Raw genomic sequence first — 17,790 nt, 5'->3', positions numbered from 1 at the left:
ACGAATAATCACAATAACCACCCACCACATTTCCTTCAGTATGTTTCTTTAAGTGTCCATTATCTAAGGGCGTAGAAAGGGGTGGGGCCCCAAGGGCACTGGCCCCAGCTGAAAGCTGATTGGCCCCAGGAGTGCCCCTCCCCTGTCACTCACCAATTCAAAACATATCACGGGCCAATGATAAGGTTGGGCCCTCTGCATAAATTATGCCCCTTCCAAGCCTCCCACCTTAAAAAAATATGAGAATCGCCCCTGCCTGTATCCAAAAAAGACCCCAGTTTATAGGACATCGCACTCCATCCAATTGGTTAACCTGGTTAAGAGCGAAAGAGGAAATTACCTGGAGTTTCAGTCGTTAGCGCGTCCAAATTTATTACCGATATTAGCACGGGTCTCCAGAATAAGTCAAACTTCACAGTAATCCCAGAGCACTATTTTAAAATTATAAGGCATCATTTTCTAAAGCTGTCTGTAGTGTAATTCCAGTATGCTTCACGCGGTATATGATTTTTTACACTTGGTGGGGAACATAAGGCGATTCAGAGGTTAGTGTAGGACGTGACTCGTTTTGGCAAATAAATTAGCCTCACGCTACCAGCTCCATGTTGACGGCACCATGCAAACAGCCCCACGCTACCGGCCCCACACTACCAGCCCCATGCTAACAGCCCCACACTAACAGCCCCATGCTAACAGCCCCACACTACCAGCCCCATGCTAACAGCCCCATGCTAACAGCCCCACACTAACAGCCCCATGCTAACAGCCCCATGTTAATGGTCCCACACTACCGGCCCCACGCTAACAGCCCCATGCTAATGGCCCCACACTACCGGCCCCACGTTAATGGCCCTATGCTAACAGCCCCAGGCTAACGGTCCCGCACCCCTGGCCCCGCACTAATAGCCCCACACTACCGGCCCCACGTTAATGGCCCTATGCTAACAGCCCCATGCTAACGGTCCCGCACCCCTGGCCCCGCGCTAATAGCCCCACGCTAACAGCCCCACGGCAGGTCTTAGTGTTCTATCCGTGTGGAAATTCCAGATCCGAGATGTCAACCATAGGGACAATATAGACCCCCCCCCTATTTTATGCCTCCCTGAAAATAGCTACTACGAATCCATTTAGTGATTTATCCCGTATTTAGTATTAATTTTAGGAGGAGGAGAGGTGTCCCCTAAGGGTGAGACCTTACAATCGCCCTTGATGTCAGTCCCTCAGAGCCGAGTGTGATGTCGGGGCTTTGAAGGTGCTGACAACGTCCAGGGTGAGACATCGCTGGCATCTGGCTCACGCCGAGGAACGTAAGTGCTAAGTCGGCTAATTCAAAGGTCAGCCAGGGTGAAAGAGGGAGAGACAGGGCAGAGCGGCATAATTACCGTGATTTATTTACCCTTTTACTGCTGAGTGCATCCCCACGAAACAGGTCAGAACTCCTGTCTCTTTCATAGTCTTGCCATGACACTGGTTTAGTGACATCGTTTGGATGCAGTTTCCCTGTTTCAACTTCTACTTTACATTTTCTTAGCTTTTATTATTTTTTGTTTGTTTTTAGCAGGCTGCGCCAAAATAACAGCGACCTGTACTATTCATGACAAGAGAAGAGATGGGGTTATATAAATGGCTTTTACATCCATCCATCCATTTTCCAAACCGCTTATCCCACTGGGTCACGGAGAGTCCGGAGCCTATCCCGGAAGCAATGGGCATGAGGCAGAGAACAACCCAGGATGGGGGGCCAGCCCATCGCAGGGCACACTCACACACCATTCAGTCACACACGCACACCTACGGGCAATTCAGCATCTCCAATTAGCCTCAGCATGTCTTTGGACTGTGGGGGGAAACCGGAGAGGCTTTTACATTAGCTCCACATTTTCACAAAGCACACGCATTGACTGTTCATTTGCATTTTTGTCAAATTCATTCACATTTTTTAAAGGTGGAATTTTGGGGAGATCAATGGTCCTTCCTGGTTATTAACGGCCTCTTACCTGCTGTTGCTATTTGTCTGGGCGAAGTAAAATCACCCAAAGGTGTAATTCCCATAAAAAGTACAGGTCCTGTTAAATGGCACTTCTAAGCAAGACAAAAAAGGCAGGTCGTTAATTTGGGGTCGATCGCACCCGTACGGCCTGGGGGGGGTGGGCAGGCTAACAGTGACTCTCGTCTACCTTCCCCTCATGCTGCCATGCTACAGTGCGTCGTAAATATAAAAGCATAAGACTTCCATAAAGTGCCTCGGAGAGAGATCCAAATTGCATATTGAATTCGGGAAAGTACACCTTCAGAGTCGGAGTCTTGGCAAGGCCACCACATCCCGACTGCCAAAACGGGGATGCGAGTAATTGCTTGTCAGAGAGCGAAAGACAAAAAAAAAAAAAAGCGGATGCAGACAGTACAAATATTAAAAGCTCTGTAATTCTGCTCTAAGTGCATTTAACTCTTTTTCGCCTGACAAAGCTTATTTTTTGAAAGCCTCAAGCCGTCGACAGCCTACACCGTTTGCGAGGCCCTTCGTGCAAACAAGAATATATAATTAATGAACAGCTTTTAATTTGAGGCATTCTGGCTTGAACAACAGGCAATTATTTTCAGTCTGTTTCTCTTCGCGGTGCTTAACGTTAAAATAAATTGATGCGGTTTAGAACTAGCTGGAGCGTTCGATACGACCTGACCGTGGACTGATCTGCAGGCAGCAGGATAGACACCTACCCATTGACCTGAGGACCCCTTTGTATACATACCTGCAAAAAATTCAATTGGTCGCAACCAATTTAATTATCCGAAAACAACGGAAATAATACTACTACATCGATGCTGAAATAAAGAAATTATTGTCAGTTTCCTACACCGATAAAACTTTCTGGTCTTTTGACAACTATTCTATAAAGAATGAATGTAGAAAATGTCCAGGTGTGACTCCACGTGGGGGACCCTGAATTGCACGCAGGCATGGCGACAGGACACCACGAGGGAACCGCGGAACGTTTCAGGCCCATGGGAGGCATACGCTTGGCGGCCCGACTTGCCGGTTATCACCATGCATACACACAGTGGCGTCTGGATAATTTGTGGGGGGAAGGGGGCGCAGCATTAATAACAAGTGGGTGGGGAGGGGGATCTTCAGCACTCAGCACAACCCGCGATCCGACCGCCGGGCTGGCCGCCAGCTCCGCCATGCTCCGCCACACCAAACAGATGCCTGTCTATTATCTCCCGCCACTCGTTTCCACCCAGATGTGCTCCCAGCAGCCAAAAAACAAGCCAGAAGGATTCCCCGAGGAGCATGTGGGTATATTTTCCTGTTTACCCTGCTGGGCCTGCGTATGACTGCATTTTGATTTATTGGTGAGGACTCGAACAGACACCAAAGTCAACCCCACACGAAAGGTCACAAGACTATTCTAGAAATCAGCCGATGATGGCACTAGAAGGTTCTATGATGGAATAATTCTACAGTTTATTGCCATATGCATGGTATACCGTGTCAGTTCCACTATGCAATGACAATGTGCCCGTCAGGCCACAAATTAAGCATAATCAGAAATACATATTAAGGTGCTTACAGTAAGACAACACATTAGAATTTAGAAAGATAAAACTTTCTGGTCTTTTGACAACTATTTTATAACACACCACAGCACACAGTGTGCAACAATGAAATGTGTCCTCTGCATTTAATATGTGACTTTTGTGACACAGCAGGGGGCAGCTAATTCAGCGCCCAGGGAGCAGTGCTTGGGGGCGGTACCTTGCTGGTCAGGAATTCTAACCTGCGATCTTTCAATAACAAGTACACTTCCCTACCCAGCAAGCCACCACTGCCCACATGCAACTAGTTATAACGATTCATGTATAGATAGTGAAATATATAGTGCAATGTATAGATAATGCAAATATTGCAAAGGAGTGTATGAGACAAATAACTTGGAATGTACACATTGCTTTTAAAGAAAGTTTGATGAAACTGTATATGTTCACGTGACCTGTGCAAATCTGGCGTCTTCAATGTGATCGTATCCCTGACACAGAGAGCATACGCGAGTATTCTTCAGAGAACGTGTTTACTGAGTCATATAACCTGACTTGACAGCATCTGATTAATATTTCTGCTCTTCCCCAGGGGTATGCAAATACACCTTTGTCCTTTACAGAGTGACAAAGTCTGGCTGAGGACTTAGAAGTGATTCTAAGCAATTCCCAGCAAGTCTAGCGTGGACGGAGAGCGGATCGCACGAACCGCATCACTTGTTTTTAAAAGCCTTAAATATGACGTGATCAAAGCAAAAACTCCATTTTACACATCGATATAAAATGCGCCGCTCTCTCCATCGAGAAAAGTAATTCGGCACCTCGCCTTGGCTTCGTCTGAGAAACGCAAAGTGCTGCATAATGAAAATCAATTCGAGTCCGCTGGTAAATAGCGCTTGCATGAAGTTTTAATGAATATTGCTAAATTGTTTCGTGTTGCTGGTGCTTTTAAGGCACCAGTCTTATTTTCAGTCAAAAAACGGAACAGCGCATTTTAGTGCTAGAAATTCAATGGCGTCGTAAGATATGATTAAAAAACGGCTGAACAGATACCTGCATAAAGTGAACGTACTTCCTACAGCTGTACTGTAATGCAGCCTCAGTTTCACTCTATATTTAAAAGAGCACACACTTCATTCTGGCCTAATCTATAAATAGGCTCTGTGATATTGCACACTCAGGAAAATGGCCACCACAACTTAAATTTCCAGATTTGTGTCCCTTAATATCAGCATCGATCTTCTTTTTCTTTTCAAAAAGATCTATATTTCAGTACGATTATAATCTGTTCAAATGGAAGCCAAAAGAGACAATTTACTTACCGCGGTATCCTCATATATATCTATATGAACGATCAATGAAAATCGCACGGCTTTTATTTAATCCCCTTGTATTCATGGGTCATGCATAAGGTAGAGTTAAAATATGTCAGCCTACATGAAGGCAGCCTCAATCACGGACTGCTACAAGATAGGAATGGCGGAATGCGTGAACAGGCCATACGTTTGGGTGGTTCTGGAAGGAGATTTGCAGTAACACACTGCAGTAATAACAATAAAAACGATAACAACAATTAGTTGTATTATTAGTAGTATTAATTTAATGTCGTCACAATCATTAAAAGGCATTCAAAATGTTTCACAGTGAGGATTTTATGTAACAGTTTCCGTTGAGGGAAAGGGAATCAGGTGACGGGAACCGGAGTCGGCGTACTGTTCTAGGAGTCATAATCACTTTATAAGCAGTTATCCCATTACCAGTACCGCTTTCATCTGAGAGCGCAGAACCCAAGAGGAACCTGCAGTTCAAGGTTACCTCCACGCAGAGAACATCTTAACCACTGAAAGACTCCGGAAAACGATCCCGCTGACTGCTGCATAGCTCGCTGCGTGTTCTCTGATGATATTAGACCAGAGGTGGGATTTGAACCTACTTTTGCTACCCGCTGAGGCACCATGGGAAGCGATGATGTAATAACTTTTATCTAATGCTGATAACTGATATTTAATTGAAAGCCATTGCGTTGGGGTTTTTTTTATGGTTCTGTTCAGTTATTATATTAAGAGTACCCTTGGTGACCTTCAGTGTTCTTCAGCCGAATGAAATTATACATCTCAGTAAACGTATTATCAGACGGAGAGGGGCTCGCTCGCCTCCCCCGTTGAAATGGAACGCAGCAGTCGAGTTGATTATTTAAATTAAGTTTTTTTTTTTTTGCAGATTTCGGCACTCTGATTCCAGCCCTCTTGGGCGGAGTTGAGCTCGTAGGCCGGGAAAGTACGTAAGCTCACAGCCAATGAAATGTTACGTGCGAGGGCTCATTGCATTTTCCCCAGTGCATTCTGGGAAAACTGCGCTGACTGGACACTCTAGGGGAAAAAACACATCCACAAATCGGATGCGAAACCGTTTCGGTGCTTTAGCCAATTGAAAAAAAGCTTTTTTTTATTAGTTCTTACATTTTCCTAGAGGGCTTAGGGAATAAATCCGGCACAGATTCCTTTCTTTCAGGAAGAAGTCATAGGAATTTTATGGCAAAACAATCGTTTAATGTAGCATATAACTCAACTTTACTAAGTATGGCACTGGGACCAGCCAAAGGGATGTATCGTCATCCTTACTGCACTGTAATTTAAATACATTCGCTTTTCTCACAGATACCCGTTAAGCTAGTTTTTTCTTAGCTGAACATTCCTGTATATTTTACTCCAACAAATTCCCCAAATGGCTTCTTTCAGTCATTTCGAGCTCATTGAAGGATGTGCCTGTCAGCTGAGCCATATGCAATTGCCACCCAATTATTATCTCAATCAGTGTTTCCCAACCCGGTCCTCTGGGATCGCCAGACAGTCCACATTTTTGCTCCCTCCCAGCTCCCAGCCAATTCAGAACACTGAATGCCTGGTACAAGTGTTGGGAGCTGGGAGGGAGCATAAATGTGTACTGTCTGTGTGGATTGGGCTGGAAAGCACTGGACTGTATAAACCACACAGGGCTTATCAACTTGGGTCCGGTTCTTCCTGTGGTTTCGATATGTGATGGCGCCCTGCTTTCAAACCCTCACAACATTCAGAGATGCATCAAACTCTCACGGCAAAATCGATCTTCTAACATACTCAACCCAGTCTTCAGGGACCCCCAGACAGTCCACATTTTCTGTACCAGGTGTTCGGTGTTCTTGATTGGCTGGGTGCTGGGAGGGGAGCAAAAATGTGGACTCCGAGCGTCCTTAAGGACTGGGCTGACAAAAACTGATCTCGCACAAACTGAGAACATTCGATTGCGGATTAAGCCAAAAAAAACGAAATAAAAATAAAAATAGACAATCATAATAAGAAAAACTAAAAAAGTAGCTTTTTTTGACAAAACTGACCTTTCCGAAGGCTTACAGAGAGATTGCAGTTATTAAAAAATGTACAAAAAACCAGTGTCCCCTATGCACATCACAGATTTCACAGGTAACTTATCTCTGAGAGAAAACTGGGACACTTTGATTAATGTCACAGTCAGTAAGTGAGGTGTATAGACACGACAATAAAGCCTGTTCAGCAAAGGACGCGGCGGAAGCGGCGGGAACAACCGGCGGGAAACGCCAGGAACCGCAGTGATTTTTCATTTATTTTTTCGGTCCTCGCATAAAACCGCGGCGTGTTTCTCTCGACGGCGAAGGCGCTCAGCGTGTAAGCGAACAATAAGCGATCAGTCTCGGGAGGAATCAACGCTTCTTTCTAATTTCATCTAATCCGAGGTGTCTTGTGATTCGGGCAGCTGAATTGAGCCTAAAAATACAAAATAGTGCACAAAGCAAGACCAAGCGCCTTAGGCTGTACTTGTTAGAGCATCTTTATTGACTGTGAAGTGTCCAAATTTTCAATCCTAGTGTTAGAACGGTAATTGTATATCCTCAGGGGTAAATAGTCTGTCTGTCTGTCTGTCTGTCTGTCTGTTTTTTGCCTGCCTGTCCATGTGATTGTCTCTCTGCCCTTCTGTCTCTCTACCTGTCTGTCTGTCTCTCTGCCTGCCTGCCAATCAAAGCAGTCTTTCTGCTGCAAATACAAATAATTATAATTTTCCATCTTACTTAGAGCTCATCAAAGCTATTAATCTCCTGCAGCAATTCAATAATTTGTAATGCCCCCCCCCCCCCCCCCCACACACCCCAAGCATTAATAAGTGGGTCATATTAAATTTATCAAAGCAAGCTGTTAGGCGGATTGGGATATTCCTTAGACGTTTCAATTTACTGAACATCATATTTTGAAATTATTTCGACTAATGAAGCAATTCACAAACTTAAAGGATGTCTTGAAATTAAATTAAATTAAATTAAAAGCATTTCAATATATGCATAAATCTTGTAATATGTAGGAAAATGTCTTCCTGAATATATGCTTCATAAATGCATGGCATTCTCTTAAGGGACATCCAGGCACAACTGATACACTTGAAAAATCTAAAAGACCACTGACAAACTGAATACAAACTCTCCCATAGCAGAATGCTGTACACCCTGTGCTCAGCTTGCAGGATTAGTAGCATTAAAAATGTCTAACCTAATAGCACAGCTCAGGAACTGGTCCATAGCATTTGTGTAGGCAGTTTGATCTTCATTCTTTGGCTGTTTTAGCCGGTGGTAAGTACAGAGGAGCATTGTAAACGGCAAGCTTATTTATCGTCCAATAAGCAGAAGTATTTGGACATAGCCGTGCCGCTTGATGGGCACTTGTCTTTAGCTAGTCTGCTAGAAGTTTTGTACCTGTCCTTTATGACAAGATTTGAAAAGCACAGTTAGGGTGCCGTGAATAGCGGAGGTGGAAAGTTCAGGTCCAGGTATAAATCCAGACCAAGATTTTGTTTCAACCAACCAGCTGAGTGCTCTGTGATTGTCACTCTTTATACTCAACTGGTTGGTTGAAACAAAACCTTGGTCTGGATTTGAACCCGAACTCTCCTCCAAACAGTGTGAATCGTGGTGGCTCCTCATGTAATTTTATCTATTAGTATCAGTTCAAGATGGAGGGAGATGTCTACTTCAGATCAGGAATGTAGGAAATGATGTCGGTACTCACAGTTTTTGGCTGCATTGTCTGCTCTTCCGTTCGTAGGTCCTGCTCCTTCAGGCTACAGAACGAGAAGAAAGACTCATCAACATTTACAATATCAATTAATCACAGGCAATGTACTGATCCACGTTCCACGTCAAGATTTGCGCCTTCCCGAAAACAGTGAACGTTCCGACATGCCCGGGACGTCTGATTACGCCCGGTGTCACAGGAAGGCTGCGCCCACATTGCCACGATCCTAGCGATGTCTCCAAGCCCTTCCTGTGACATCACGCTCGCTTCCGGATACCTCAGAACATCTACGGTGAGCCGGTGCCACTGTGAAGATATCTCTTCGTTTACCAACAAAGATGGGGGGGGGGACCCATATATTTCTCCACAAAACAAACAAGCAGGTCATGAAATTTAAGTGTGATGAGTGATGCAGTGATGCTGGCCCCCATCCAGGGCTGTTACCCTACATTGTGCTCGATTGTGACCCTATGCTGTCTGACTTAGACTCCAGGATACTTCATACAGCCTGGAGAAGGATCAACGTTTTCCTTCACACTTGTCCCTACATCACACTACGCAGCCCCTAATATACCTCCTGTGGTAACTCTTGTTGGTTCTGTAGTTGTGTTCGTCTCCTGTTCACCGCAACATTCTTCAGTCACCGTCTGATCTGAGCTCATCGCCCGGCCACTTAACTCCACGATGGCTTTTGTGTTCCATCGCCCTTAGCGGCGTGAAGCCGAAACATTTGTCAGATGCAGGCGTCAGCGTGAGGCGTTCAACGGGCAGACATCGAGGTATTTAGAAAATAACACGCGCCTTTAAAGACGGTTCACGTTCTCTGCCGTGTCGCACAACTGCATGTCCATGGATTGCACTGCGGCAGTGAAAGCTCCTTCGGTGGTTAGAAGAAACCAATGTGAACGCTGGAAGAACATGCAGACTTCACGGGGATCACTTTGAAGCACCGCCAAAGCTTGAAGCTAATATGGTTATTTTTACAGTTCACCACTGAAGGGGGAAAAAACGGCATCGAAACCCATGACAGGTAGACAATCTTGATTCGTCAATCACGAATGTCAATCACTGGTTTTGGGCAGTTCTCATTGGTTAGAGTGTTTGACAGCATACTATAATCCCACCCACCACAGGTTCTGAAGCCTCAATTTTCACCTTCCCTGATGTTCTGTATACCTTTTATTATGCCTGGCCCTGCAGTACAATACAGAGCATCCTTTGTACCAAATCCAAGACCATAATGAGGCCTGCAGTGAAAGCTTGTGTGTGAGACACTGGGTTTAGCTGGTAATTCACTGCTTTTCTGGGCGTTGACACAGAATGTAGCCTTTCACCAACTGCAAAACACCAGTAAGGGAAACTGTGCCCACTCTCTGATTGTCTTAACTGTACGAGGTTCAGGAAAACGGATAGTTATTGGGTCTAGACTCACGAAGTGAGAGAGGTTCCTGTTCTAGTGGGGATGTACTTAATCTGAATTACTACATTAAAATATCCAGTCTGATAATAACTGATATCGAACGCATCAGGGAGACAATTTAATAACAGAGGAATACTTGGTGAATTTGCATGATTTCAACGATTATATGCTGCTACGTGGTACTGTACAGTGCAAATTGAAATTTCCCACTTTTTTTTTAATATCTTTATCCATTAGACTCTAAATATGCATGCACACATCCATCTATTGGCCACTTTCGCAGAGTAACATGGAGGGGGATGGGGGCATGTGTCTGTGGGGGAATCTGAAGCATGTTCCAGTCAATATCGGGCACAAGGCAGGGGTACACATGTGTATGTGTGTGTGTGTGTGTGAGAGGTCTGTGTGTGTGGGTGTTTGTATATGTGTCTGGGGGAGTGGGTGGGTGGGATTTGTGTGTGTGTGTGGGGAGGTGGGATGTGTGTGTGTGTATATGTGTGGGGGGGGGGGGCGGGTGAGTGGGATCTGCGTGTGTATATGTGTGCAGGGCGGTGGGTGGGATCTGTGTGAGTGTGTGGGATCTGTGTGTGTGTATATGTGTGCGGGGCGGTGGGTGAGATTTGTGTGTGTGTGGGGGATGGGTGGGATCTGTGTGTGTGTGTGTATGTACTATGTTTATAATACCAAATGTTTGATTTTGTGGGGACCATTTCTCAATGATCTGTGAACAATCAACAAACTAAAAATGCCAAAAGTCTTGTATTTTGTTTGGTTGCTTATGCTTAAGGTTAAGGCTGGGTGGGGGTTAAGGTTGTAATTGTAGGGATTTCTCAAAGAAATGGATGGATGGTCCCCACAAAGACATGAATACAGATATGTGTGTGGTGTGTGTTTACGCGGTGTGTGTGTGTAGTAATATGTGTGCGGTGTGTGTGTGTACGGTGTGTGTGTGTAGTAATATGTGTGTGGTGTGTGTGTGTACGGTGTGTGTGTGTAGTAATATGTGTGCGGTGTGTGTGTGTATGGTGTGTGTGTGTAGTAATATGTGTGCAGTGTGTGTGTGTCTAGTAATATGTGTGCGGTGTGTATGTGTGCGGTGTGTGTGTGTACGGTGTGTGTGTGTGTAGTAATATGTGTGTATGACTCTTTCATCAGACTCACACAGTGAGCATCTGTAACGAAAGTAGATTATCTTGAATTTAAAGATGAGATTATAATGATTTAACCGCTTTGAGTGTTCGGCATTATTGGTTTGACGCGAATGAAATGACCCGATTCATTCATCTGCTCAGTCACTACAAAAAGATGGGGCAGGATCTTGGTTTGATACCCCTGTTTCAAAGACAGAAAATCGGAATCGGTTAATCATATTTAGGTTGTTAACTTATTAACTTATTAAATCGCAATGACTGATTGGCAAAGCAATCAAGGGCACCAAGAATGAACTGAGATGCTTTAAGGAGCCGCTCCTCGCGTCGAGTCGCTTTGAGTTGCCGTAGCGACAGGCTGACGACCCACCCCCATTTACTGTGGAGTGAGATGTGTTTCTCGTATTGTAATGGTTTTATTAAAATGTAATGAAAGTCTGAGGGACTCGCTGCCAAAATGAATTCGCAGCCGACACCTGAATGGGTCCTAACCTGAGTGCCATTTAAGGCAAACCTGACAGCACATACAATGAAGGCCTTTGATTAATTGCTAAATGATATCAGCGCCCCCCCTACCCCCCCCCCCACTTCAGGTATATTCCATCTCCCGCGTAATTAAACTAGAAACCCTGGAATGGCGACTTTTGTCAAGCTGAATCTGAAAAGTTCACGGGAGATCTATCTGCCACCATATCCAACTATAGAGATGTGTATGGGGGCGGGGCTACAGAGGGACCGCCCCCCAGCTGAATTCTGATTGGTCCACAGAGCACCGCCACTCACCCATACAAAACACATCACTGGCTAATGATAAGGTCGGCTCCACTGTATGAATTATGGCCCCTCTTATGTCCCCACTTCCTAAAAATCCTATAATTACCCGACGAACTCAGTGGCGGCAGAGAGGAGGCAATAACAGCGCAGCGGTCAGTGGTGACGTGTCCGACTGTAGCCTCGACACGAGCCTGTGATGATAGGGGTCCGGCACGGATGTGGGGGGTGAGATGAGTCACTGACCCACTGGCAGGGAAGCAGCAGGAAACCCTTTTAACAAGAGTCAGGGGTCTCACTTCTCTATTAATAAAAAAAACACAGGGGGGGGTGATGCAGGCCTGTAATTTTCACCTCGTCAGGTTTTGGAAGTAGAAATAACCTCCGAAACTGGGGGGTCATAAACGGACTGGAGAATGGAGTTACCCAAGGTCACCCCCCACCCCCCCCCCCCGCCTAAATCTCCTTGCTATCTTTCAATTTTCCAAACACATTTAGAATTTTTGAGAGCACAGCGATACTGTCAGTGGGTTTAATAGAAAATGTGTTCACAATAAATGCCAGCTTATCTGGAGTAACCTTTAAGCACATAGTCCAATTTTGATGTATATATTAAAAATCATTTCACCCCAGCTACTTAAAATACACCTCCCACCAATAACAGAAATAGCGACTTAATAACTTGACTTAATACTGAGTTTAATACACTGTTACATTGTTTTGCACACTTCAATTTATTCTTTATTTATTATTTATTCTTTATATTTTCATGGTTATTGTACTACAAATTTTACTTATTTATTGCCTGTTTATTTACTTTACACTTTCTTATTATATGACAAAGAAATTTCCCCCCAACAGAGATCAATAAAGTTATCTTAATATTAAGTGTATAATAAATGAAAAACTAACCCTATTTAATTACCAGTTTTTAATAATTTTTTTCTTGTATTTTTTGTTTATTCTTTCTCGTTATCATGCGCAGTGGTAGCTATTGTACAAAAACTGAGCAAACTATTGACTCTCTCCCTCTGTCTCTGTACGCAATGTGATTTAAGATCAGCTGCTCGAATTCACCGCCCCCTTGGGAAGAGTGACGTTTCAGACATAAGTGACGGAAAAGGACAGTCTGTCGTCTTTTTTCGTAAAATGCGTGTAACTGCTTTTTGAACATTATGAGCTGATTTAATTTGCTGGGATAAATGTCAGTTCTCCTCATTCAGCCTGTTGTCGCCTTACAAACCTGCTTGACATCATTGCGACTGATGGTCCAGTTTTTCTTTGCATTTATTTTATTCCTTTGGCTATCGCACGTTCATCGCCTGCTGTATGAATTTAACGCCGTATCCTGAACAGACTCCTGGGTAAAAATGCAGGATCCTCGCTATTTACCATTTCGCTGCTTATCCAGTGGCTTCCCCAATATAACGAAAGACGAACACGTTCCAGTTTGGACGATGCGTCGTTCACACTGCGACTGTCATCTGGCGTGAGACGATCCTGCGGAGACGTGTCACAGTGGCTGAAATCCTGTCTCACTGCATCAGGGTAAGCAGCCCTACAGTCCAGATTTTGGGATCTTGGGCTGGCAGGCAGAAATGAAACCTGGCAACTGCTGCGATTTGCAAAACATAATAAATGGAATGTGTTACAGTAGAATGAATATGCAAAAAGTTTTAAAAAAAGTTGAAATATTAAGCCGAAAGGGTAATTATGCAGAGGTTCTTATATCAGTATTCAGGTTGGAGTAGAAAACCGAATGTTTCACCACTAAAGACTAGATCCCATTGCCAGTAACTAATTAAATGTATCCAGAACATTCTTGGCCAAAAATCTTCCAGCACATCCAACCTCAAAAAACTATTCCTTTTATGAGCCTTTGTCGGCTACATTTGACAAAACTGTTCTCCATGAAATATTTAGAGAAAATTGTGATATCAAGCTATTCTACAAATGTCAAGGTAAAGTCCATTACTGTGTCTTGCTTGAGTAGGGTGGACAAATGCCTCTTTGTTCATAATATTCCATATTTTTCTGACAAATCAGGAAATACCTTATAAATAAGAAATTGCTGGATGTTTTGTATAATGTAACTTAGATTTTTTTTTTCTGTGTTTTTCGGCAAAGTCTTACAATGTCAGAAAAAATACCAATTTGTACCTTGGAGAGATTGTCATTGGGGCTGTACCCTCAAGAGTCTGCCAGTTGTACCTTCAGCTGTAAGTAAGTGTACCTTTTAAGGTACAGAAATGGACTCTGAGGAACATTTTAGGAGCACTGTGGGTACATTAGTGTTGTTTGTACAAGGGCTGAACCATTTTTTCTGACAGTGTGCTACAAATATGCTTCTGTTATGTTGTCATTGTGATTCCTATTGTGTGCCAAATAAAATGAGCAAAATGATGTTCTCAGGTGAAAAACATTCATCATTAGCAGTCTTCCATATCGCTGTATCGTCCGAGACTGTGTGTGTGATCATCTGCAATGGGCATTAGATTTTTTTGTTGCAGCTGTTGCTGTTGTTGCTGACGTTTGACTCTGCTGCTGATCTAGAGGATTAAGCTGATAAGTTAAATTAGGAAACAAAAATCAAACCACAGGCAGCACAGAATGCCCATAAACTCACATTGATTAGCAAAGTTAATTAACCTCCCTGATTTGAAAGGACAGATTAAAAACAAGGTTATAATGCATTTAGCTGGAACTGAGCACTGCCAGGTTGTAAACCTATATATTATAAAGTATATTACATTTATATAGCACTTTTCAAGACACCCAAAGTGCTTTACAGAAGCAATGGGGAGCCACTTCAGCCCCCACTACTGTGTAGCCCCCACCTGGATGATGCAACGGCAGTAGTACGCTCACCAGACAGTAGCTAAGGTGGTGAAGGGGCAGGAGAGAATTCACCATGTAGGTACAGGGGATGATTAGGAGGCCAGATTTGAAAGGACCACATGGGCAATTTTACTCAGGACATCAGGGTACCATCCCTACTTTTTTGAAAGATGACCAGGGATCTTTTATGACGTCAAAGAGTCGGGACCTTGGTTTCGTATCTCAGCTGAAAGATGGTGCCATTTTTACAGCGCAGGGTCCCTGTCACTGCACTGGGGTATTGGGATCCACACTGACCATAGGATGGGCTACCGTGTCACTGCACTGGGGTATTGGGATCCACACTGACCATAGGATGGGCTACTGTGTCACTGCATTGGGGCATGGGATCCATACAGACAACAGGATGGGCTACCGTGTCACTGCACTGGTTCATTGGGATCCACACTGACCATAGGATGGGCTACCGTGTCACTGCACTGGCTCACTGGGATCCACACTGACCATAGGATGGGCTACCGTGTCACTGCACTGGGTCACTGGGATTCACACAGACCACAGGATGGGCTACCGTGTCACTGCACTGGGATCCACACTGACCATAGGATGGACTACCGTGTCACTGCACTGGGTCACTGGGATCCACACTGACCATAGGATGGGCTACCATGTCACTGCACTGGGTCACTGGGATTCACACAGACCACAGGATGGGCTACCGTGTCACTGCATTGGGTCACTGGGATCCACACTGACCATAGGATGGGCTACCGTGTCACTGCACTGGGTCACTGGGATTCACACAGACCACAGGATGGGCTCCCCCTATTGGCCACACCAACACCTCTTTCAGCAGCATCCCTAGCTAGTTTCCCATTCAAGTTCTAGCCACGCCCAAACCTGCTTAACTTCAAGTGAGTTACCTGAGTGCGTATCATTCAGTTCTCTGAGCAAATATCCACTCATAAAAATCCTAGACGACAACGTTAACTTAGTTTCTTTGTCAATATTGCCATCGCATGCTGTAGAAATGGGAAGTGCACACGACGGAAAGGTGCGACGACCTCGAAAAAATCACTCAAAGGTGCCAAGGGGGAGAGACCTGCCAGCAAAACCGCATCAGATGACAAATCACTTGGCTGTTCTTGAAGCCTGTCGACTCCTAAGTCAACTGTGGGCTGTCCGTAGCACATGGCGGGCGTGAAAACACCGTGGTTTCGGAAGCGTTCGGATTTTTGCCGAATTTGTTTGAGGAATCCCGTTATTATTGAAACAAATTCCAAAACACGCCATCACCCTGCACTCTCTAAGCAGTTACGGGGGGCTGAGTGGATTAAAAGGCGAATCCTTAACACATTCGGGAATTTCTATAAAAATGACAAACAAGACAGGCATAATTTCGTCTTATTTTATGTCCAAAGTAAATTTCTTAAAGAGTCCTTAAGCTGTTCAGATCCTGAGATTAGTCTCAGAGACGCAGAGGAAAGCCCCACTAGGCCGTTTGCCTCTCTAGGCGTAATGACACGCTTTTGTTAAGACGTGCTCCTTTGTGTCTGATAACGCCGACGGGATTTCTAAAGCACAAACATTAACATTCTGTCCATCCCCGAAGCACATCCTGATCTCTTCTACAGATATCAACTTATTCTGACAAACCAGCTATGTCTCCGGGGCCCTCGTCAAACCATATACCTCCGTCTTATCTTTCAGACACAAACAAACACTCGCACTACCTCAGATTTACGCAGCATCGTACGGCATAAAGTTCCCTGAGAACAGAATCTGCCTGCCAACTTTCTGCTGATCCTAGTACAGAAATATATTAGCAAATTAGCCACAGTTACAGAAGCGCAGCAAGACGCTGTGGTAATGCTCTGAGTTGCTTGGATCCTATTACTTTGAGGGCTAAAATATAAAAGGAGCACTGTGAGGTATTAAATTATGCATTTCAGATGAGTTATTTAGCATTATGCAGCTGATAATCTGCTAGCTGTGTACAAAACGACTGTAGGAATACACTGTCCCCATTTTATAATTAGGTCTGTCTTGGAGCTCTTTCCATCCATCCATCTGCATGTCTGCATGTCTAGCTCCGCTGAAATTTTCTTTCGTCACACCGCAACTTCACAAAACAGCCACAGCGGGACAAGTATGACAAATTAAGGTGTTTGAAGCAGTTAAACGCATTTTATGGATTTTCGTATCCTCGCATTCTCGTAAACATTCGTGAAGGAGTCCGGGTTAGCCTGATCAGCTGCATTTCCATGGTGAAACACCAGCAGTCATTAATGCCAGTGGGAGCCCTCGTCTGCGTTTAAATGCTGCCTCTGACCTGCCCTGTTGCACACATCCATCCCACAACAAGCTGCTCCTTAATTATTAGTGTTTATAAAGACGTTTTTTTTTTGCATCGAAAGTATTTACAAATAAAAAAATATACCATATCGCCCCGTGACCCTAACCTGGGTAATTGGTTGTAAGATGGATAGATGAAATTAAACAATGTAAAGTATTCTATTTACTGTTGAATAGGCAAAAAAAATGCTAATAATGAGGACTCAGAAAACCAAAACAACATAGGCATTGAAAAATTCATCATAGTCCAAGTGTGAAATTAACGACCTACATAAATTATATTTAAAAAAAAACTGCTGATTTAAGTTATACTTAGTGGCATGATTAACTAATAGAAACACGTACTACATCTATTATAAACACATGCTTCACGGATATAGGGATTTTTTTTGACGTGTGTGGCCATGATATTAGGAATATTATGGTAATTAGAGTGATAATTGGTGCGCAACATGAGGGCCAGGGCAGGCCTTTCACGTGGATCACATGTCCAGGGCGAACACTCTGGTTAGTGGCCTCATCCTCGACACCACACAGCACAGAAGGCGTTTTGGCAGATTACGCCCTACAAGGCGGGACATGGAACAGCTGCTTTGGAAAAGCTCACAGCCGCTCTCTTTTATCACCAAACCAGCTTTATCAAACA

The 17,790-nt window shown here is 44.2% G+C and overlaps 1 protein-coding gene across 2 annotated transcripts in view; it reads right to left on the bottom strand.

Moving 5' to 3' along the window:
* fstl4 (follistatin-like 4) overlaps positions 1-17,790 on the bottom strand; it is a 132,843-nt gene that overhangs the window by 103,537 nt on the left and 11,516 nt on the right. For both annotated transcript variants that reach the window (XM_048994815.1, XM_048994816.1), the window contains exon 3: positions 8,607-8,658. In XM_048994815.1, the coding sequence (XP_048850772.1) occupies positions 8,607-8,658 (52 nt within the window). The remainder of the gene's footprint in view (positions 1-8,606; positions 8,659-17,790) is intronic.

Source organism: Brienomyrus brachyistius, chromosome 24, assembly GCF_023856365.1.
Source record: "Brienomyrus brachyistius isolate T26 chromosome 24, BBRACH_0.4, whole genome shotgun sequence".
NCBI classification, from domain to species: domain Eukaryota; kingdom Metazoa; phylum Chordata; class Actinopteri; order Osteoglossiformes; family Mormyridae; genus Brienomyrus; species Brienomyrus brachyistius.
Note: the sequence above shows the minus strand (reverse complement) of the source record. Positions and strands in the feature narration are given on the sequence as shown.